The 23,214-nt window shown below is 46.8% G+C and overlaps 1 protein-coding gene across 1 annotated transcript in view; it reads left to right on the top strand.

Moving 5' to 3' along the window:
- Nucleotides 1-19,389, top strand: part of LOC137525543 (serine/threonine-protein kinase mos-like) — a 76,443-nt gene extending 57,054 nt beyond the window's left edge. The window contains exons 5-6 of the mRNA XM_068246673.1: nucleotides 18,354-18,461; nucleotides 18,550-19,389. Coding sequence (XP_068102774.1) covers nucleotides 18,354-18,461; nucleotides 18,550-18,975 — 534 coding nt within the window. The 3' untranslated portion in view covers nucleotides 18,976-19,389. The remainder of the gene's footprint in view (nucleotides 1-18,353; nucleotides 18,462-18,549) is intronic.
- Nucleotides 19,390-23,214: the final 3,825 nt, after the last annotated feature.

The raw sequence follows: 23,214 nt of genomic DNA, 5'->3' as shown, positions 1-23,214 counted from the left end.
CTGAACAAAACACAGTTTGGTCCATCCTCTGCAGAAACATGACAAGCACACAATTTAGCAATGCAGCTGTGTCTCTAAATGGCAACTGTCGATACCCAAACCCAAAATTATCATTCAGTCAATTGCAATAATCACTGAGGGAGTGTAAATCACCCCCCTCCCCAATCAGTTTTATAGTATCTATAAAATGTTGCCATGTGACCAGGTCTGGAACTGATCGTTCCCATGCAGGCATGAACTGATTGGCAAACCGAAGCGCAAACCTGGTCCCCATAGCTGTGCCAATACATTGCAGATGGTACTGATCCCCGAACAAGAAATAGTTGTGAGTTAATATAGATGTTATAGAATACAATATAAACTCTGTTTGTTCTTGACACATGTATCCATCCCTTTTAAATAAAATGTCACTATTTTGTCCCCCTTTGGAAGGGTTTATTATAGTATAAAGATATGACACATCTGCTATGCATAATTGTCATCCATTTTCCTATTCCACATCACTGAATAAATAAATGACATCTTTAAAGTGTACCCGAGATGAAAATAAACTAAAGATATAACCAATTGGATCCGTCCTCCTACTCCTAAAAATGACTTTTTTAGATATCTAAAGGCTTTATTTTATGTACAAACATTTACAAGGCAGATTTAATGTTTTAAAATATCTGCTCAATTGCAATTAGAGATGGCCCAAACGGTTCGCCTGGCGGGTAGTCCGCATGGATCTCAGTCATCCCTGCCCTCCGAGGGTAACGAACACATGGCGCGTTCGACCCACCCCTATACCTCATCATTGGGCTAAACTTTGACCCTCAGCATCATAGTCAGCAGACACATGGCAGCCAATCAGGCTGCACTCCTTCCTGGACCCCTGCCCCTCATTTAACCACTTGCCGACCGCCCACAGCCCATGGGCGGCGGCAAAGTGGACAGCTAAAGGACCGCAATACGCCTTAGGGCGTTGCGTCCTATTTACATGCCGGGGAAGCGATCGCGTCATTGATGACGTGCGCTTCCCCGGCAACTGGCCATACGGAAGCGCCGGCGGGATGTTAACCCCGCGATCGCCGCTACAAAGTGTATAATACACTTTGTAATGTATACAAAGTGTATTATACAAGCTGCCTCCTGCCCTGGTGGTCCCAGTGTCCGAGGGACCACCAGGGCAGGCTGCAGCCACCCTATGTCGCACCCAAACACACTGATCTGCCCCCCCCCCCCTGATCACCCACAGCACCCCTCAGACCCCCCCCTGCCCACCCCCCAGACCACTGTTTGCACCCAATCACCCCCCTAATAACCCATCAATCACTCCCTGTCACTATCTGTCAACGCTATTTTTTTTTCATCCCCCCCCCCTGCCCCCTCCTGATCACCCCCCCACCCCTCAGATTCTCCCCAGACCCCCCCCCCCAGAACCCCCCCCCTGTGTACTGTATGCATCTGTCCCCCCTGATCACCTGTCAATCACCCATCAATCACCCATCAATCACCCATCAATCACCCCCTGTCACTGCCACCCAACAATCAGCCCCTAAGCTGCCCCTTGCGGGCAATCTGATCACCCCCCCCCCACACACCAATAGATCGCCCGCAGATCCGACATCAGATCACCTCCCAAATCCATTGTTTACATCTATTCTCTCCTCTAAACACCCACTAATTACCCATCAATCACCCATCAATCACCCCCTATCACCACCTGTCACTTTGACCTATCAGATCAGACCCTAATCTGCCCCTTGCGGGCACCCAATCACCCGCCAACACGCTCAGATTGCCCTCTGACCCCCCCTTATCAATTCACCAGTGCATTAATTACATCTGTTCTTCCCTGTAATAACCCACTGATCACCTGTCAATCACCTGCCAATCACCTATCACCCATCAATCACCCCCTGTCACCCCCTGTCACTGCCACCCATCAATCAGCCCCTAACCTGCCCCTTGCGGGCAATCTGATCACCCACCCACACCAATAGATTGCCCGCAGATCCGACATCAGATCACCTCCCAAATCTATTGTTTACATCTATTCTCTCCTCTAAACACCCACTAATTACCCATCAATCACCCCCTATCACCACCTGTCACTTTTACCTATCAGATCAGACTCTAATCTGCCCCTTGCGGGCACCCAATCACCCGCCCACACGCTCAGATTGCCCTCTGACCCCCCCTTATCAATTCACCAGTGCATTAATTACATCTGTTCTTCCCTGTAATAACCCACTGATCACCTGTCAATCACCTGCCAATCACCTATCACCCATCAATCACCCCCTGTCACTGCCACCCATCAATCAGCCCCTAACCTGCCCCTTGCGGGCAATCTGATCACCCACCCACACCATTAGATCGCCCGCAAACCTGCCGTCAGATTACCTCCCAAATGTATTGTTTACATCTGTTATCTTCTCTAAACACCCACTAATTACCCATCAATCACCCATCAATCACCCCCTATCACCACCTGTCACTGTTACCTATCAGATCAGACCCTAATCTGCCCCTTGCGGGCACCCAATCACCCGCCCACACGCTCAGATTGCCCTCAGACCCCCCCTTATCAATTCGCCAGTGCATTAGTTACATCTGTTCTTCCCTGTAATAACCCACTGACAGTGGCGTATCTAGGGAAGATGGCGCCCATGGCAAGAACTTAATTTGCGCCCCTTTCAAAAATGGGGGTGGAGTGATGCAATTTTTCCTTTACAAATTGCTAAAAAATGTAGACACCTAATCTTCCTACAGATGGAGTAGAGTAAATAACTTGCCCTGTAGGTGAATTCTGGAGGGTCTAAACTGTTGGCATGGCCACATGTTCTTATTGATACATGTAGATACATGCAGCTAAAGTGAGGCCCTCCAAGTTATAAATGCTGCTCCCCAAGTGACAACTGCAGCTAGTGTGAGGCCCCCCCAAGTGACAAATGCAAACCACACACAGCACTTCAAGAACCAGGCACACACACACACACACACACACACACACAGCACTACAAGTCCCAGGCACAACACACACACACACCACAAATCCCAGGCACACCATACACACATAGAGCACTACAAGTCCCAGGCACACCATACACACACAGCACTAAAAGTCCCAGGCATACCAAACACACAGCACTACAAGTCCCAGGCACACCACACACACACACACACACACACAGAGCACTACAAGTCCCAGGCACACCACACACACACAGAGCACTACAAGTCCCAGGCACACCACACACACACAGAGCACTACAAGTCCCAGGCACACCACACACACAAGGCACTACATGTCCCAGGCACACCACACACACAAGGCACTACATGTCCCAGGCACACCACACACACAAGGCACTACATGTCCCAGGCACACCACACACACAAAGCACTACATGTCCCAGGCACACCACACACACAAAGCACTACATGTCCCAGGCACACCACACACACAAAGCACTACATGTCCCAGGCACACCACACACACAAAGCACTACATGTCCCAGGCACACCACACACACAAAGCACTACATGTCCCAGGCACACCACACACACACACACCACAAATCCCAGGCACACCATACACACACAGCGCACTACAAGTCCCAGGCACACCACACACACACAGCACTAAAAGTCCCAGGCATACCAAACACACAGCACTACAAGTCCCAGGCACACCACACACACACAGAGCACTACAAGTCCCAGGCACACCACACACACAAGGCACTACAAGTCCCAGGCACACCACACACACACACAGCACTACAAGTCCCAGGCACACCACACACACACACACAGCACTACAAGTCCCAGGCACACCACACACACACACAGCACTACAAGTCCCAGGCACACCACACACACACACAGCACTACAAGTCCCAGGCACACCACACACACACACAGCACTACAAGTCCCAGGCACACCACACACACAAGGCACTACATGTCCCAGGCACACCACACACACAAGGCACTACATGTCCCAGGCACACCACACACACAAAGCACTACATGTCCCAGGCACACCACACACACAAAGCACTACATGTCCCAGGCACACCACACACACAAAGCACTACATGTCCCAGGCACACCACACACACAAAGCACTACATGTCCCAGGCACACCACACACACAAAGCACTACATGTCCCAGGCACACCACACACACACACACCACAAATCCCAGGCACACCATACACACACAGAGCACTACAAGTCCCAGGCACACCACACACACACAGCACTAAAAGTCCCAGGCATACCAAACACACAGCACTACAAGTCCCAGGCACACCACACACACACAGAGCACTACAAGTCCCAGGCACACCACACACACAAGGCACTACAAGTCCCAGGCACACCACACACACACACAGCACTACAAGTCCCAGGCACACCACACACACACACACAGCACTACAAGTCCCAGGCACACCACACACACACACAGCACTACAAGTCCCAGGCACACCACACACACACAGCACTACAAGTCCCAGGCACACCACACACAGCACTACAAGTCCCAGGCATACCATACATATATACACACACGCAGCACTACAAGTCCCAGGCACACCATACATATATACACACACGCAGCACTACAAGTCCCAGGCACACCATACACACACACACACACACTACAAGTCCCAGGCACACCACACACACACACAGCACTACAAGTACCAGACGCACACACACCCACAAGTGTACAAGAGAGAAGTAAAGCTTGCCAAAGAGCTGCCAGCAGGGCGATGGTTAAGGTTCACAGACAGAGCAGAGGGTGTCATAAATAATTGTCAGTAAACACAACATACATGAAGAAAGCTTGAGGAATGCGAGAGCTGCAATGAAGAGAAAGAGTGGGACATCCTGTCAGACCAGCAGCATCAGCTCGGAGCGCCAGCGCAGCGCTGCAGCTATCTCCTGGGACAGAGACACAATCTGTGGTGGGGGAACACAGGAGGGGGCTGCAAAAACAGTAAGAGAGAAAAGAGTTCGGAATCCTTCTCCCAATAGCTTTACCATACAGCGCTGCCCTTTCCTCCTGGCTGGCTCACATGCTGCTGGTTCCGCCTCCTTCCCTCCCGGAAGTTCCTGTGCCAGCTGATGTAAATATATGAGGGAGACTGAGCCGTCCAGGCTGCAGGGTGATTTTCATGACTCTCACTCTGCGCCCCCCATGTTGTTCGAAGGGGGAGGCACCCAGGGCATTTGCCATATGTGCATCCCAGTAGATACGCGTCTGCCCACTGATCACCTGTCAATCACCTATCAATCATCCATCAATCACCCCCTGTCACTGCCACCCATCAATCACCCCCTGTCACTGCCACCCATCAATCAGCCCCTAACCTGCCCCTTGCGGGCAATCTGATCACCCACCCACACCATTAGATCGCCCACAAACCCGCCGTCAGATTACCTCCCAAATGTATTGTTTACATCTGTTATCTTCTCTAAACACCCACTAATTACCCATCAATCACCCCCTATCACCACCTGTCACTGTTACATATCAGATCAGACCCTAATCTGCCCCTTGCGGGCACCCAATCACCCGCCCACACGCTCAGATTGCCCTCAGACCCCCCCCTTATCAATTCGCCAGTGCATTAATTACATCTGTTTTTCCCTGTAATAACCCACTGATCACCTGTCAATCACCTGCCAATCACCTATCACCCATCAATCACCCCCTGTCACCCCCTGTCACTGCCACCCATCAATCAGTCCCTAACCTGCCCCTTGCGGGCAATCTGATCACCCACCCACACCATCCGATCGCCTGCAGACCCGCAGTTAGATCACCTCCCAAGTGCATTGCATCTGTTCTCTCCTCTAAACACCCACTAATTACCCATCAATCACCCCCTGTCACTGCTACCCATCAGATTAGACCCCTATCTGCCCCTAGGGCACCCAATCACCCGCCCACACCCTCAGACCCCAGCCCTGATCACCTCGCCAGTGCATTACTTGCATCTATTCCCCCCACTAATCACACCTTGAGACACCCATCAATCACCTCCTGTCACCACCTGTCACCCCCTAGCACACCTACCCATCAGATCAGGCCCTCATTTGCCCCGTGTGGGCTCCTGATCACTCGGCCAAACCCTCAGATCCCCCTCAGACCCCTTTCCGTTCACCTCCCCAGTGCATTGAGTGCATCTATTTTCCCCTCTAATCACCCCCTGAGACACCCATCAATCACCTCCTGTCACCCCCCTAGCACTCCTATCCATCAGATCAGGCCCAATACAACCTGTCATCTAAAAGGCCACCCTGCTTATGACCGGTTCCACAAAATTCGCCCCCTCATAGACCACCTGTCATCAAAATTTGCAGATGCTTATACCCCTGAACAGTCATTTTGAGACATTTGGTTTCCAGACTACTCACGGTTTTGGGCCCGTAAAATGCCAGGGCGGTATAGGAACCCCACAAGTGACCCCATTTTAGAAAAAAGACACCCCAAGGTATTCTGTTAGGTGTATGACGAGTTCATAGAAGATTTTATTTTTGTCAAAAGTTAGCGGAAATTGATTTTTATTGTTTTTTTTCACAAAGTGTCATTTTTCACTAACTTGTGACAAAAAATAAAATCTTCTATGAACTCGCCATACACCTAACGGAATACCTTGGGGTGTCTTCTTTCTAAAATGGGGTCACTTGTGGGGTTCCTATACTGCCCTGGCATTTTAGGGGCCCTAAATCGTGAGGAGTAGTCTAGAAAACAAATGCTTTAAAATGACCTGTGAATAGGACGTTGGGCCCCTTAGCGCACCTAGGCTGCAAAAAAAGTGTCACACATGTGGTATCGCCGTACTCGGGAGAAGTAGTATAATGTGTTTTGGGGTGTATTTTTACACATACCCATGCTGGGTGGGAGAAATCTCTCTGTAAATGGACAATTGTGTGTAAAAAAAATCAAACAATTGTTATGTACAGAGATATTTCTACCACCCAGCATGGGTATGTGTAAAAATACATCACAAAACACATTATACTACTTCTCCTGAGTACGGCGGTACCACATGTGTGGCACTTTTTTACACCCTAAGTGCGCTAAGGGGCCCAAAGTCCAATGAGTACCTTTAGGATCTTACAGGTCATTTTGCGACATTTGGTTTCAAGACTACTCCTCACGGTTTAGGGCCCCTAAAATGCCAGGGCAGTATAGGAACCCCACAAATGACCCCATTCTAGAAAGAAGACACCCAAAGGTATTCCGTTAGGAGTATGGTGAGTTCATAGAAGATTTTATTTTTTGTCACAAGTTAGCGGAATATGACACTTTGTGAAGAAAAACAATTAAAATCAATTTCCGCTAACTTGTGAAAAAATAAAATCTTCTATGAACTCACCATACTCCTAACGGAATACCTTGGGGTGTCTTCTTTCTAAAATGGGGTCATTAGTGGGGTTCCTATACTGCCCTGGCATTTTAGGGGCCCTAAACCGTGAGGAGTAGTCTTGAAACAAAAATGACCTGTGAAATCCTAAAGGTACTCATTGGACTTTGGGCCCCTTAGCGCAGTTAGGGTGCAAAAAAGTGCCACACATGTGGTATTGCCGTACTCAGGAGAAGTAGTATAATGGGTTTTGGGGTGTATTTTTACACATACCCATGCTGAGTGGGAGAAATCTCTCTGTAAATGGACAATTGTGTGTAAAAAAAATCAAACAATTGTCATTTACAGAGATATTTCTCCCACCCAGAATGGGTATATGTAAAAATACACCCCAAAACACATTATACTACTTCTCCTAAGTACGGCGGTACCACATGTGTGGCACTTTTTTGCACCCTAAGTGCGCTAAAGGGCCCAAAGTCCAATGAGTACCTTTAGGATTTCAAGGGTCATTTTGAGACATTTGTTTTTAAGACTACTCCTCACAGTTTAGGGCCCCTAAAATGCCAGGGCAGTATAGGAACCCCACAAATGACCCCATTTTAGAAAGAAGACACCCCAAGGTATTCCGTTAGGAGTATGGTAAGTTCATAGAAGATTTTATTTTTTGTTACAAGTTAGCGGAAAATGACACTTTGTGAAAAAAATCACTTCAAATCAATTTCCGCTAACTTGTGACAAAAAATAAAATCTTCTATGAACTCACCATACTCCTAACGGAATACCTTGGGGTGTCTTCTTTCTAAAATGGGGTCATTTGTGGGGTTCCTATACTGCCCTGGCATTTTAGGGGCCCTAAACTGTGAGGAGTAGTCTTAAAAACAAATGCCTCAAAATGACCTGTGAAATCCTAAAGGTACTCATTGGACTTTGGGCCCCTTAGCGCAGTTAGGGTGCAAAAAAGTGCCACACATGTGGTATCGCCGTACTCAGGAGAAGTAGTATAATGTGTTTTGGGGTGTATTTTTACACATACCCATGCTGAGTGGGAGAAATATCTCTGTAAATGGACAATTGTCTGTAAAAAAAATAAAAAAATTGTCATTTACAGAGATATTTCTCCCACCCAGCATGAGTATGTGTAAAAATACACCCCAAAACACATTATACTACTTCTCATAAGTACAGCAATACCACATGTGTGGCACTTTTTTGCAGCCTAACTGCGCTAAGGGGCCCAAAGTCCAATGAGCACCTTTAGGCTTTACAGGGGTGCTTACAATTAGGCACCCCCCAAAATGCCAGGACAGTAAACACACCCCACAAATGACCCCATTTTGGAAAGTAGACCCTTCAAGGTATTCAGAGAGGGGCATGGTGAGTCCGTGGCAGATTTCATTTTTTTTTGTCGCAAGTTAGAAGAAATGGAAACTTTTTTTTTTTTTGTCACAAAGTGTCATTTTCCGCTAACTTGTGACAAAAAATAAAATCTTCTATGAACTCACCATGCCTCTCAGTGAATACTTTGGGATGTCTTCTTTCCAAAATGGGGTCATTTGGGGGGTATTTATACTATCCTGGAATTTTAGCCCCTCATGAAACATGACAGGTGGGCAGAAAAGTCAGAGATGCTTGAAAATGGGAAAATTCACTTTTGGCACCATAGTTTGTAAACGCTATAACTTTTACCCAATCCAATAAATATACACTGAATGTTTTTTTTTTATCAAAGACATGTAGCAGAATAACTTTCGTGCTCAAATGTATAGGAAATTTTACTTTATTTAAAAAATGTCAGCACAGAAAGTTAAAAAAGTCATTTTTTTGACAAAATTCATGTCTTTTTTGATGAATATAATAAAAAGTTAAACTTGCAGCAACAATCAAATAGCAACAAAAGAAAGCTGTATTAGTGACAAGAAAAGGAGGTAAAATCCATTTAGGTGGTAGGTTGTATGACCGAGCAATAAACCGTGAAAGCTGCAGTGGTCTGAATGGAGAAAAAGGCTCTGGTCCTTAAGGGGTAGAAAGACTGTGGTCCTCAAGTGGTTAAAGGGATACTGTAGGGGGGTCGGGGGAAAATGAGTTGAACTTACCCGGGGCTTCTAATGGTCCCCCGCAGACATCCTGTGTTGGCGCAGCCACTCACCGATGCTCCGGCCCCGCCTCCAGTTCACTTCTGGAATTTCTGACTTTAAAGTCAGAAAACCACTGCGCCTGCATTGCCGTGTCCTCGATCCCTACAGTATCCCTTTAAAAATGCAGCAGCATCTGGTATTTTCTCGTCTGCTGCTGCTGTTTTAGTGAGAGCAGGGAGAAACATCGCTCAAGATCTGGAAAGCTTTAGTTAGGCTGTTAACTTTCTCCTCAATGAAATTTGTTACTGAAAGCACCCAAAAAAAAAAAAAACCTCTTTTGAGAGCTTATATTCTTTTGATGTGTTTTTTTTCTGTGTGTGTGTGTGTGTGTGACACTGACATGCATAGATACAGCCCTGTCTGTTGCAGGTGGCCCTTGCTGTACTATGCCAGGCCCAGCACACTGTATTATACCAGTGCATTTATACAGCCCACAGACAGTTGCTGCCTGCTGGTATTTGTAGTCCCACCACTGTGTCTGCCAGCACACTGTATTATACTGTACTAGCCGACCCGCGGCGTAGCATACGCCGCATAAGGGGGTAGAGGGCAGGAAGGGGATATTGGGCACAGCGGCGGGGACCCCCCCTCAACTGGGTCCCTCATGTGTGCTCCCCCTCCAGCTTAAGCTCAGCAGGACACCCCCCCCCCCCCCCGCTCCCTCCCTCACCTAGGTCCCCCAAGTGCGCTCCCCCTCCTGCTTAAGCACAGTAGCAGCCGCCACTATTAGTAAGAGGCAGCGGGCGGGGATGCCTCACCTCTTCCGTGTTCCAGCGTGTGTTCCACTGTTGTCACTTCCTGCAATGCCGCCCACTGTATTGGTGTAATTTGCCTTTTTAAAAAAGAAGGAAATCTGCAATAATTCAGCTATAAGTAAACATTAGTGGTTACCCACAATACACTACTACTAAATATGCCAATTATTATTTTTCACCCTTAGTAACCCAAGCAAACATCCAGATCCACTGGTGTATAGCAAGCCTATAGCTTTAAATTTTACACAGTCATATCAAACCCACATGTAGACAGTCTGTTTCAGATGTTTGGTTCTCATCAGCACATGGTAGGGATTAATATGGCTGTATGAGATAGGGCTTGGACCAGTACAACAGAGTAACCAAGCAGCTCAGGGCGACCCAAACCACTCGGAATGTATAGGGGGATAAAAGGGACCAAAAAGACCTTCTACTAAAAAAAAAATCAAAGCTTGGTGTAATTTGGCTTCTTAAAACAGAAGCAAATCTGCAATAATTCAGCTATAAGTGAACATTTGTGGTTACCCACAATGCACCGCTACTAAATATGCAAATTATTCCTTTTCACCCTTGGTAAGTCAAGCAAGCCTATGGGCCTGATTCACAAAGCAGTGCAAACTGTTTAGCACGGGTGTGCTAAACAGTTAGCACGTGAAGTGCCATTCGTGGACTTTTGCACGCGCAAAGTGCCGCGATTTGCGCGATAGCGGTCTTTTGCGCGCACAATTTGCACGAATCGCAGCAGTTTGCACGCGCAAAACTCCGCAATCGTGCGACTTGCGGCAAATTGCACACACAAAAGACCGTAATCGCACGAATCGCGGCACTTCACGTGCTAACTGTTTAGCACACCCATGCTAAACAGTTGGCACTGCTTTGTGAATCAGGCCCTATAGCTTTACATTTTACACAGTCATATCAAACCCACATGTGACAGCCTATTTCAGACTTTCAGTCCTCATCAGTACTTGGCAGGGATTGATATGGCTGTATGAGATAGGGCTTGGACCAATACAACAGAGTAACCAAGCAGCTCAGGGTGACCCAAACTACTAAGAATATATATAGGAGGATAAAAGAGTCCGCGATCGCACAAATTGTGCACGCTAAAGACCGCAATAGCGCAAATCACGGCACTTTGCACGCACAGAAGTCCACAAACAGCACTTTACGTGTTAACTGTTTAGCACAGCCGTGCTAAACAGTTTGCGCTGCTTTGTGAATCAAGCCCTATAGCTTTAAATTGTACCTAGTCATATCAAACCCACATGTGGCAGTCTATTTCAGACTTTTGGTCCTCATCAGTACATAGCAGGGATTGATATGGGTGTATGAGATAGGGCTTGGACCAGTACAACAGAGTAACCAAGCAGCTCAGGGTGACCCAAACCACTCGGAATGTATATAGGAGGATAAAAGAGACCAAAAAGCCCTCCTACTAAAAAAAGCAAAGCTTGGTGTAATTTTCCTTCTTAAAACAGAAGCAAATCTGCAATAATTCAGCTATAAGTGAACATTTGTGGTTACCCACTGCTACTGAATATGCAAATTATCCCTCTTTGCCCTTGGTTTGATATGACACTACTTCTTCTTCTTGCTTGGACCAGCCCCTTCTTCCTGCTTGGACCGGCCCTGTGGGCAGGGCGCTACTTCTTCTTCTTGTTTGAAGGTTGAGGCACTTACTCTATTATATATATAGATTATACCAGTGCATATCTTCCCACTGTATTTGTGTAATTTAACTTACTAAAGCATAGCTGTTTTTGTGGGTGACACTGCATAGATGCAGCCCACAGACAGTTGCCTGCTGGCATTTGTAGTCCCACTGTCTGCCAGCACACAACCTTCTCTGGCAGCGCATGATTTTCCTTGTGGAACTAGTGGAGAGAGATGCCACAATGTACAGCTTCAAGCCATCCATAATATCCTGATGTGGAAGCTGAAACACTATTAAGTAGCTGTGCAACCTTCTCTGGCAGTGCATGATTTTCCTTGTGAAACTAGTGGAAAGAGATGACACAAGGTACAGCTTCAAGCCGTCCATAACAAGTGGTGCTCAGATACCCCCAATCATGATTCAACATATTTGTCCATGATTGAAAAAAAATCCGGAAACGGTGTGATTAATTTCTGGATTTGAGACGGACTCACGAATTCGACTGAATGAAGCAATCATGGCTAATCACAGCAGTGATCACGGAATAGCGTTTAAGCTATTATTAAAGCCCCCATACATGCTACAATCCCCCAAATTGCATGGAAACAAACAAATACCAACAGAACTTTTCGTTTTTGAGAAAATGGATTATAAAGTTAAATTAACACTTTATATGGGGCTATTAATTGGAACACTTTATATGGGGCTATTAATTGGTAACAATTGGTTTTAAACAGGGAAATACACTTTAGGCAATCGCAGAGGTGATGGCGAGTCCCAATGGCACCTGATGGTGGTGGTACCACTGAGAAGGATGAGTGGCAGATGCCACAAAAACACCCAGAGAGGTTTTTGTAAATGTTTTTTTTTCTTGCATCGATAGCAATGACATGGCAGCAAAGTTGTCCGTGGACCCTGGCAGTGGGAACACAGACATTAGTAGTGAAATAGAACATCAGCAGCAGCAGCAGGAGGAGGACTAAGTGGTCAGCGCGGCAGCATAGAATGACCATGGCACCTCACTGGTGGCACCAAAGCATAATAAATCAGCCCAAACATTGTAGCATCCATGGACCCTGGTGGTGGTTACACAGACTGCTGTTGTCATTAAATACGACATGAGAGGCGGCAACAGAAGTACTAAGCAGCACTCTGCGGCAGCACAGAAGAAGAGTATGGTACCTCACTGGTGGCACCACAGCACGATAAATTATCAGCCCAAAAATTGTAGCATCAGTGGACCCTGGTGGTAGGTACACAGACTTTAGTTGTAAAACACAACATCAGCAGCAGCAGGAGGAGGACTAAGGATTCAGCAGCAGCACAGAAAGGCATGGTCCCTCATTGGTGGCACTACAGCATGAGGATTGTGCCCAAAAATTGTAAGTATCCATGGACCCTGGCGTTGGGAACGCAGATTTTAGTAGTTAAACACGACATCAGCAGCAGCAGAAGGAGGAGGACTAAGGACTCAGCAGTAGCACAGAAAGGCTTGGCCCCTCATTGGTGGCACCACAGCATGAGAATTTTGCCCAAAAATTGTAAGTATCCATGGACCCTTGCATTAGGAACACAGTCTTAAATATTAAATTCCAACATCAGCAGTAGGAGGAGGAGATTGACTAACCACTCAGCAGCAGAACAGAAAGGCAAAACACCTAACTGGTGGTACCTCAGCATGATAAGTGTGCCCCAAAATTGTATGCATCCATGGACCCTGGCAGTGGGAACACAGACTTAAGTATTAAATTCCAACATCAGCAGCAGGAGAAGAAGGAGGACTAACCACTCAGCAGCAGCACAGAAAGGCAAGGCACCTAACAGGTGGTACCTCAGTATGATAATTGTGCCCAAAAATTGTATGCATCTGTGGACCCTGGCAGTGGGAACATAGGCAAATGCAGGGGTGGATTACAGCTTCCCAGAATCCCCCCTCAAACCAGGGCTGGTGCAGTGTCTGGGGCACAAGTTGAGACACCAGAATATTTGCACGCATCCTGCAGCTCACAGCACTGACCCCTTTCTTTCCCTGCTACAGTTGACTTTGGATGGAGCAGCAGCGTGTGTACAGAGCATGGTGCAGCAGCGTGTGTACAGAGCATGGTGCAGCAGCATGTGTACAGAGCATGGAGCAGCTCTGGGGAACTTAAAGGAATACTGAAGGGGGGTCGGGGGAAACTGAGTTTAACTTACCCGGGGCTTTTAATGGTCCCCCGAAGACATCCTGTGCCTGCACAGCCACTCACTGATGCTCCGGCTCCACATCCGGTTCACTTCTGGGATTTCATACTTTAAAGTCTGAAAACCACTGCGCCTGCATCGCTGTGTCCTCACTCCCGCTGATGTCACCAGGAGCGTACTGTGCAGGGCCAGTATGGTCTGTGCCTGCGCAGTACGCTCCTGGTGATATCAGTGGGACCGAGGACACGGCAACGAAGGTGCAGTGGTTTTCAGACTTTAAAGGCTGAAATTTCAGAAGTGAACCGGAGGCGGGGCCGGAGCATCGGTGAGTAGCTGCGCGGGCACAGGATGTCTGCAGGGGACCATTAGAAGCCCCGGATAAGGTCAACTAATTTTCCCCCTACAGTATTCCTTTAACAGAGCCAGGTATGAGCACAGCCCTGTGCTCCTGCTGTGTGAATGCTTCACTTTCCCTTCATTAATGTCGGCAGTCCTTATTATTATCTGAATACAAACTGGTTCTGATTAATCCCGTTGTTGATCGGGAGCAGATCGGACATTTAGGAAATACTTGTCAGATCCTGTCAGTTGGACAGGAAATTGCATTATGTGTACCCAGCATGATACCCTACCATATTATTATACTGTATTGTGCGTAGCTGAGGGGGAGACCTTTAAGGAATCCCTTCCTTGAAAATCCTGGATTTGCCCCTGGGGAACACAAACTTAAGTATTAAATTCCAACATCAGCAGCAGGAGGAGGAGAAGGACTAACCACTCAGCAGCAGAACAGAAAGGCATTGTAAGTATCCATGGACCCTGGCATTCGGAACACAGACTTTAGTAGCTAAACACAACATCAGCAGCAGCAGGAGGAGGAGGAATAAGGACTCAGCAGCAGCACAGAAAGGCATGGCCTCTCATTTGTGGCACTATAGCACGAGAATTGTGCCCAAAAATTGTATGTAACCGTGGACCCTGGCATTGGGAACACAGACTTTAGTAGTAAAACGTCTTTAGTAGTTCATCCTCACCTTCATAATTAAAGAACTCTTCTCCTGACCCACCCACCACCTCTTCCACCCCAACATCCCCAGACACAGACCCCTCATCATCCTAAAAAAAAAAAAAAACATGGGATGCTGGCCCGAGCACAACATCCTCCTCCACATCAGGCCCCATCATCTCCTCAACGGCAGCCATCAATACTCGCCCAGACGCTGGACTGAGGGACAAAACGCTCTTGTCTGGGGAGGGCTGCTGACCACTGGCTGCTGGGGTAATTGTCACAACTTGTGTGGGGCATTGGCTGCTGCTGCCGCTGGGAGTGCTGCTCACAGCAGAGGTCTGTGAGAAACTCATGATGGGCTGCTCCTCCGTCATGTCCATCATTGCCTGTGAGTAAAGCTCCTGAACGACCACACATCGTCGAGCCAAGGTGCTTAAAATGGGTGTCACCAGTGTCGGTTGACTCGGCCCAGGCTGTGCTGCGGATAGATGCCTCTCTGCTGCACCCCCTTCAGCAGAGCACCCCCTCCCTGGCCGTGGACCAGTCCCAGAAGTGGCGGAGGCAATGGCACTCCCTCTCCTGCCACATGCACGACCCCTGCCAGACATGCTGCATACTAGGCACAAGATTTCAAGGTGGAGAAAGTGTGATGCTTTTTACAGTCAATATGTGTGTGGGCCTGGGGACAGACAGAATATAACAGGGGGCTTTTATTGATTTTTCAGAAAAGAACAAAAAAAATGTGCAGATGGCACAAATACTGAATACAGTAATAGACCATGAGAATCTCTGGACAGCACCGCAGTCTGACTGCACTATGTGCACAGCAAAGTAACTGTCTGCATGCCACTAGCATTGTACAATGTCACTTAGTCACTGAACAGTCACAGTGACTGCAACTAACTGAAGTTGGTCACTGGCTAATGAGCTGAATACAAGTGATACAATAAAATAATAAAGAGCAAAAAAAAATAGTGTACAGCGGTCTGCCTGCACTAATAGAACAGTACAACGTCACGGACTAAACTTAGTGACTGAACAGTGGCAGTGACTGCAACTAAATGAAGTTGATCACTGGCTATGAGCTGAATACAAGTGATACAGTAAAATAATAAAGAGCACAAATATTAGTGGACATCGGTCTGCCTGCACTAATAGAACAGTACAATGTCACTGACTAAACTTAGTGACTGACCAGTGGCAGTGACTGCAACTAACTGAAGTTGATCACTGGCTATGAGCTGAATACAAGTGATTTACAGTAAAATAATAAAAGGGCACAAAAATTAATGGACAGCGGTCTGCCTGCAGTGCACTAATAGAGCAGTACAATGTCACTGACTAAACTTAGTGACTGACCACAACTAACTAAAGTTGATCACTGGCTGGCTGGCTTAGCTAGCACAGTATACAGTAATAGAGCAGTAGAATAAGTGTGAAGTTGAACCTGCCTGCACTAAGCACAACAAATCATTACACTGTCACTGACTACTACACTGACTACATCTAACTTAAGTTAATCACTCACTGGCTAGCTAAATACAAGAATACATTCAGTAATAGAGCAGTAACAGATAGAATCAGTGTGAAACAGATGATTTTGGCGCGCGGCTCTGAGAACCGAGCGCTGAAACTGGGTGCCCCATAGCAGCAATGCTATGCTGCGCGGGGCATGTAACGGTAATTTGGGGCTCTGGCGGCTGCCAGACCCCGAATTACATCTCCCTCCGAGTTGCGACAACTCGGAGGGGGAATAGTATTTAACTCCGCCTCGGAGTTAAATACTATGCTGCACATTGAAGACCAAGAAAAGCCATGTGCACTGAAAGTCGTGGTCAGCTCTATACTCCCTCCAACCCCCGACCCACAGGTCATAACAAAAGTCCAGATAAAACACACCACAGCTAAGACTATGTGGAAAAATGGAGGAGTGAAATAAAACAGTCACAAAAGCTAACCATATACCAGTCTCTACAAAGAGAATATAAAATGGCCCCATACCTGGAAAAGCTGCAAAACTCTCAAGAGAGGAAAATCCTGAGTGTCTACAGATTGAGTGCTCACAACCTCGAAATAGAGTCTGGGAGACACAGACAGACGTACAAACCCAGGGAAGAGAGACTATGCCAACACTGTGAGCAGAAGACCCTTGAGGATGAAAGCCACTTCCTGCTGCACTGCCCCAAATATACTGCAACCAGGGACACTTACTTTAAGAAATTGTTGGAACTATTCCCAGACTTTCTCACACTAGAAGACAAGAGAAAAACATATATCCTACTGGGAGAAGAGGAATCCACAGTGACAATCGCTGCACACTATGTCACAGCATGCCACAGACTGAGAGGAACATAACAGAACTGTAAACCTAAAAAATGCCCACAGACTGCTTAGCCATTGTCCCCATACCCCACCCCCTTCCATGTCCCCCCTTTTTCCCCTTGTTTTGGCAATACCTGTAATTAATCTTGGTCATGCCAATAAAGCTATCTTTGATTTGATTTGATTTGACTTTGATTTGATTTGGTTTAGCGGCAGAGGTGAGAGCTGTCATTTGGCTCTCACCGTGCCGAACTGAGTAGCGTCCATTTAATATGCACGCGAATCAGTGAACCTGCTTGCACACAGCAATCAGTACACTCTCTCACTGACAACTACACTGACTACAACTGAGGTTCGAGCCATCTCTAATTGCAATGTCTCAAGTGTCCCAGAGTATAAATGCATGGATCATTGACCTTTTAAACTGTTCCATAGCTGAATAGATAATTCAGGCAGAAAAAAAACAGAAGGTGCACAGCATAAGAGTCTGTATCCTTGTCAATATATAAACACATGTCTAGCTCATCGTGTCACATGTCACCTCGGGTACAATTTAATGTAAGATACGGTATTTTAAATAAGACCATTTAGAAAGCTGTCAATGTATTTTGGCAGATTCAATGTCTTAGAGTAGATCCCAAAATACAATTGGCCTACCAGATGGATTAACCAAACTCCTGGGGATCTTGCCTAACTGCCTAATTTTGGGAGTATCTCTTCACATCTTCATATTTGATAACTGAGTGACACTACTACACCATTTGGGCCCCCTTTGTCTCTGTGTGCTGTTCTAAGGTGATCTACATGTTATCTTGCAAGTCTTGCGGAACTTTGAACAAGTACAAATAGATGAATAAATCATACTCTGGTGCAAAATAGGAGCTTGATATTGTTGTTTTCTTTTGCTTTTTATAGATCTCAGAGGAAGATAAATTATATGTTGGCCTAGAGTTGATGCAAGCCTTGCAATATATTCATTCCAAAAATATAATACATCAAGATATTAAACCTGCTAATATTCTAGTAAGTTCATCACTGCCTATAGATTATACATTTGTTATTTTATTTCCAATAGTATTGGGAGACATCACCTGTATCATTTTTTGTATAGGTTGAAGCAAGAACAAAAAAAACTCTTCTAACAGACTGGGGGTTGGCAAATATTCGAATAACCATTTGTCCAGATATGTATGAGAAGATTGGGCAATTGGGAGGGACTGTTTATTACATGGCCCCTGAATGCCTCATGCAAGGAAAGCCAGCAAGCAGAAAGTCTGACATGTGGTCAGGTGGAGCTACAGTTGTTGAACTTTTCACTAAGGCAATGCCTTGGACCACACGCACAGAAATATTTCATGATATGAACCTGCAACGACCACCACGTTCATTAGCTTCAATGCATTTTAAGCAGCTGCCCCTTTTGAAATCCTGCTTTTCTTATGAACCAAGGAATCGACCATCTGCCACCGACATGGTTGTTGCTATGAAAAATGTGAAAGGCATGAATCTTCAAAAACGCTATGGCTTTGCATGGTAACCAGGTTACCAGCCATTGCCATATGAGAGAATGAGTTTGTGAATTCAACCAAACATGATCGTAGAGAAAAAAAAAAAACATAAAATATTAATTCAATTGTAATTAAGATTATGTCCAGTTTCAGACTGCATGTTCAGGGACCGGACATGTAATGTGATTTAACCCATAGACTTACATTGGGTGGCGTCAAGCTGAAATGCGCACCACACCGCTCCAGTGTGAAAGGGTCCAGTGTGAAAGAGAAAAATAAAAAGTTAATTGCATATGGGCCCAGGTGCTGTTTCTGCACACTTCACATGGGGAGGGGGATAACATTCCACAGCGATGTACCTTGCCTGTAGTAAAGATGTAACCATATGTGATAAATAGATACATTAAGGCTGTAAATCAGGGTGAGGACAGGTTTTACAATGGGCAGACAATGACTAAATGAATGTTGTACAAAATACAAATTGTATTCATACATTTATATTCAGTAAAGTTCCTCTTTAAAATTAAGTGCATTGTATTTATTTAAATCGGATTTAATTGAAATGTGTTTTTTTTTTCCTAATGTAACTTTGGACCAGGAAACTATTAGCTAAAGCCACCCTGCTCTCTATCCTTACTATGCTTCCTGGACCCATGCATGATTACTAGAGATGGCCCGAATGGTTCGCCTGTGAACGGTTCCAGGTGAACTTCCGGTGGTTCGCGTTCGCCATGTAACGCAAGCTTTTCCGGAAGTTTGGTTCACCCCCATAGTGCACCATTAGGGTCAACTTTGACCCTCTACATCACAGTCAGCAGGCACATTGTAGCCAATCAGGCTACACTCTCTCCTGGAGCCACTCCCCACCTTATATAAGGCAGGCTCCGCCGGCCATTACACTCACTCGTGTACCTGCAATAGTGAGAGAAGGGACAGCTGCTGGCAGACACTCATAGGGAAAGATTAGTTAGGCTGTTATAGGCTTGTTAGCTTGCTCCTGGCTGATTCTTATTGCTTAAATAGCACCACACAACAGCTCTTTTGAGAGCTAATCTTGTTCTTGTGATCTATTTTTTTTTCTGTGTGTCCCACTGACGCTTGTGTTGCATAGACAGGCTTGCTAATTCATACTGTGTGTGTGCCACTGCCAGCAAGGCCCAGCACACTCAGTGACTACCTGTGTGACAGGTGCACATTGTAATACCCATCACTGCATATACCTAGTACCTGTTATGTTTAGTGAACCCTCCTCATCACTGCATATACCTACCTTTTGTGTTGAGTGAACCCACCTCATCACTGCATATACCTACCTTTTGTGTTCAGTGAACCCACCTCATCACTGCATATACCTATCTTTTGTGTTGAGTGAACCAACCTCATCACAGCATATACCTAGCTGTTGTGTTCAGTGAACCCACCTCATCACTGCATATACCTAGCTGTTGTGTTCAGTGAACCCACCTCATCACTGCATATACCTAGCTGTTGTGTTGAGTGAACCCACCTCATCACTGAATATACCTACCTTTTGTGTTGAGCGAACCCACCTCATCACTGCATATACCTACCTTTTGTGTTCAGTGAACCCACCTCATCACTGCATATACCTACCTTTTGTGTTGAGTGAACCCACCTCATCACAGCATATACCTAGCTGTTGTGTTCAGTGAACCCACCTCATCACAGCATATACCTAGCTGTTGTGTTCAGTGAACCTACCTCATCACTGCATATACCTAGCTGTTGTGTTCAGTGAACCCACCTCATCACTGCATGTACCTAGCTGTTGTGTTGAGTGAACCCACCTCATCACTGCATATACCTATCTGTTGTGTTCAGTGCACCCACCTACCTACGTGAGTGGACGCAGTGTGATATACCACTTCATGCATACCTGTTAACTACACCTGTGTGACTGCACATTGTATTAGTCAAGTCAGTGCATACCTTTCACTTCCAGAGATGGTCGTAGTCAGCCAACTTCGCTACGCTGGAACTACGCGTAGTTTTACGCAATTACGCTTCGCCAACCTACGGCTTCAAAATCAAATATTTGCTTCGTATGCATTTCGTAGACTATGCATTAAAATACGCACTTACGCGTAGTGCGTAGCATAGTACATGCGGATGCCTATGCCATTATGCATAAAAATGTACGCATGAATTCCTCTGCAAATGCTTGTATTAGTAACTCTTCTGTGCGTACATTCCCCTTTCCAATGCGTAATTTTGTATGCATACATTCGTACGTGAAAAAATAGACGCGAATAACGCATTCGTAGTTTACTTTGCAATACACATGAGAACTACGCATAGGGGCGTAAACTACGCGTAACGGTACTTCACTACGCGTAAAATCGTAAGCGTAGTTTTGAGACTTCGCCTACGAACTACAATGCGTAGATGCGAACTACGATGCGTAAATTCGCACTAGCGTAGTTTCTGCTCATCCCTGTTCACTTCATTCCCCCCCCCCCCCCCGATATGGACAAAACGGACAAAACAGGTAGAGGAAGAGGTAGAGGCAGACCCAGAGGAAGGCCACCCGGCACCAGCAGGTCTGTGCGAGGTCGTGTTGATGTGATTTTGTGCAGCCTTGGCCCAAAGTACAGTGCTCAGAAGAAGGCACATGCCATCAACTCCCAAGATTGTCAGGACGTGGTTGACTATTTTACACAGAACACCTTATCTCCCGCAGCCACCAGCGCTACTACAAGCACCACATCCGCTGCACTTGACACTTTGCAGGAGTTATTTGGTGGTGAAATCACTGATTCCCAGCCACTACTGCAACAACAAGATGAAGGCGCTAAGCAAGTTACACCACCTCATATGTGTGAGTTAGGCGACACTATGGACGTAACGTGTGAGGAGGAAGATTATGAACTACCTGCTGTTGGTGCAGTTTTGGAGGTGTCTGAGGCAAACGAAGCTGGGCAGGATGATTATGATGATGACGATGATATGGATCCCACGTATGTTCCCAATAGAGGAGATGAACAGGGGGACAGTTCAGAGGGGGAGTCAGAGAGGAGTAGGAGGAGATGAGTTGCCAAAAGAAGCAGGGGGAGCTCATCATCAGAAACAGCTACTGGCAGTGTCCGGCGCCATGTATCGCCACCTATGGACAGCCAGCCAACATGCCCTTCAACATCAGCTGCTGAGGCCACCATAGTGCCATCACCCCAGGGGGGCTCAGCGGTTTGGACATTTTTTAGTGTGTCTGCCTTAGATCGGAGCAAAGCCATCTGTTCTCTCTGCCTCCAAAAATTGAGCCCTGGAAAAGCCAACACTCACGTAGGGACAAGTGCCTTACGAAGGCACCTGGAGAAAAAGCACAAACTGCAATGGGAAGAGCACCTGAGTAAAAGCAGCACACAAAAGACAAGCCACCCTCCTTCTCCTCTTCCTCTTTCAGGTGCAGCATCTTCAGCTGCTTTCTCCCTTGCACCTTCACAGGCACCCTCCTCCACTCCTCCGCTGACCTTGAGCGGTTCCTGCTCCTCTTCCCACAGCAGCCAGGTGTCTGTGAAGGAAATCTTTGAGCGGAAGAAGCCAATTTCTGCCAGTCACCCCCTTGCCTGGCATCTGACAGCTGGTGTGGCGGAACTGTTAGCTCACTAGCTGTTACCATACAAGCTGGTGGACTCTGAGGCCTTCTGTAAATTTGTGGCCATTGAGACACCGCAGTGGAAGATGCCAGGCCTCAATTATTTCTCTAAAAATGCGATACCCAAACTGCACCGTGAACTGGAGAGGCAAGTGGTGTCATCTCTGGCACACAGCTTTGGGTCAAGGGTCCACCTGACCACGGATGCCTGGTCTGCCAAGCACGGTCAGGGCAGCTACATTACTTACATAGCCCATTGGGTCAACCTGGTGACCGATGGCAAGCAGGGAGTACGAGGCTGTGCAGCGGACCAACTTGTGACACCTCCACGGCTTGAAGGCAGGCTTCCTGCCACCTCCTCTCCGCCTGCTACATCCTCTTTGCTGTCGTCATCCTCCTCCTCCTTGGCTGGTGCCGCGATATCCTCTCCAGCTACACAGCCCCAGCTCTGCAGGGCCTATGCTGCATGCCAGGTATGACGGTGTCACGCCATCTTAGACATGTCTTGCCTAAAATCGGAGAGTCACACTGGAGCAGCTCTCCTGGCTGCTCTTAACAAACAGGTGGATCAGTGGCTGACCCCGCACCAGCTGGAGATCGGCAACGTGGTGTGTGACAATGGCAGCAATCTTCTTTCCGCTTTGAATTTGGGAAA

The sequence above is a fragment of the Hyperolius riggenbachi genome, chromosome 7, assembly GCF_040937935.1.
Source record: "Hyperolius riggenbachi isolate aHypRig1 chromosome 7, aHypRig1.pri, whole genome shotgun sequence".
NCBI lineage: Eukaryota > Metazoa > Chordata > Amphibia > Anura > Hyperoliidae > Hyperolius > Hyperolius riggenbachi.
This window is presented reverse-complemented; position numbering and strand designations above follow the sequence as displayed.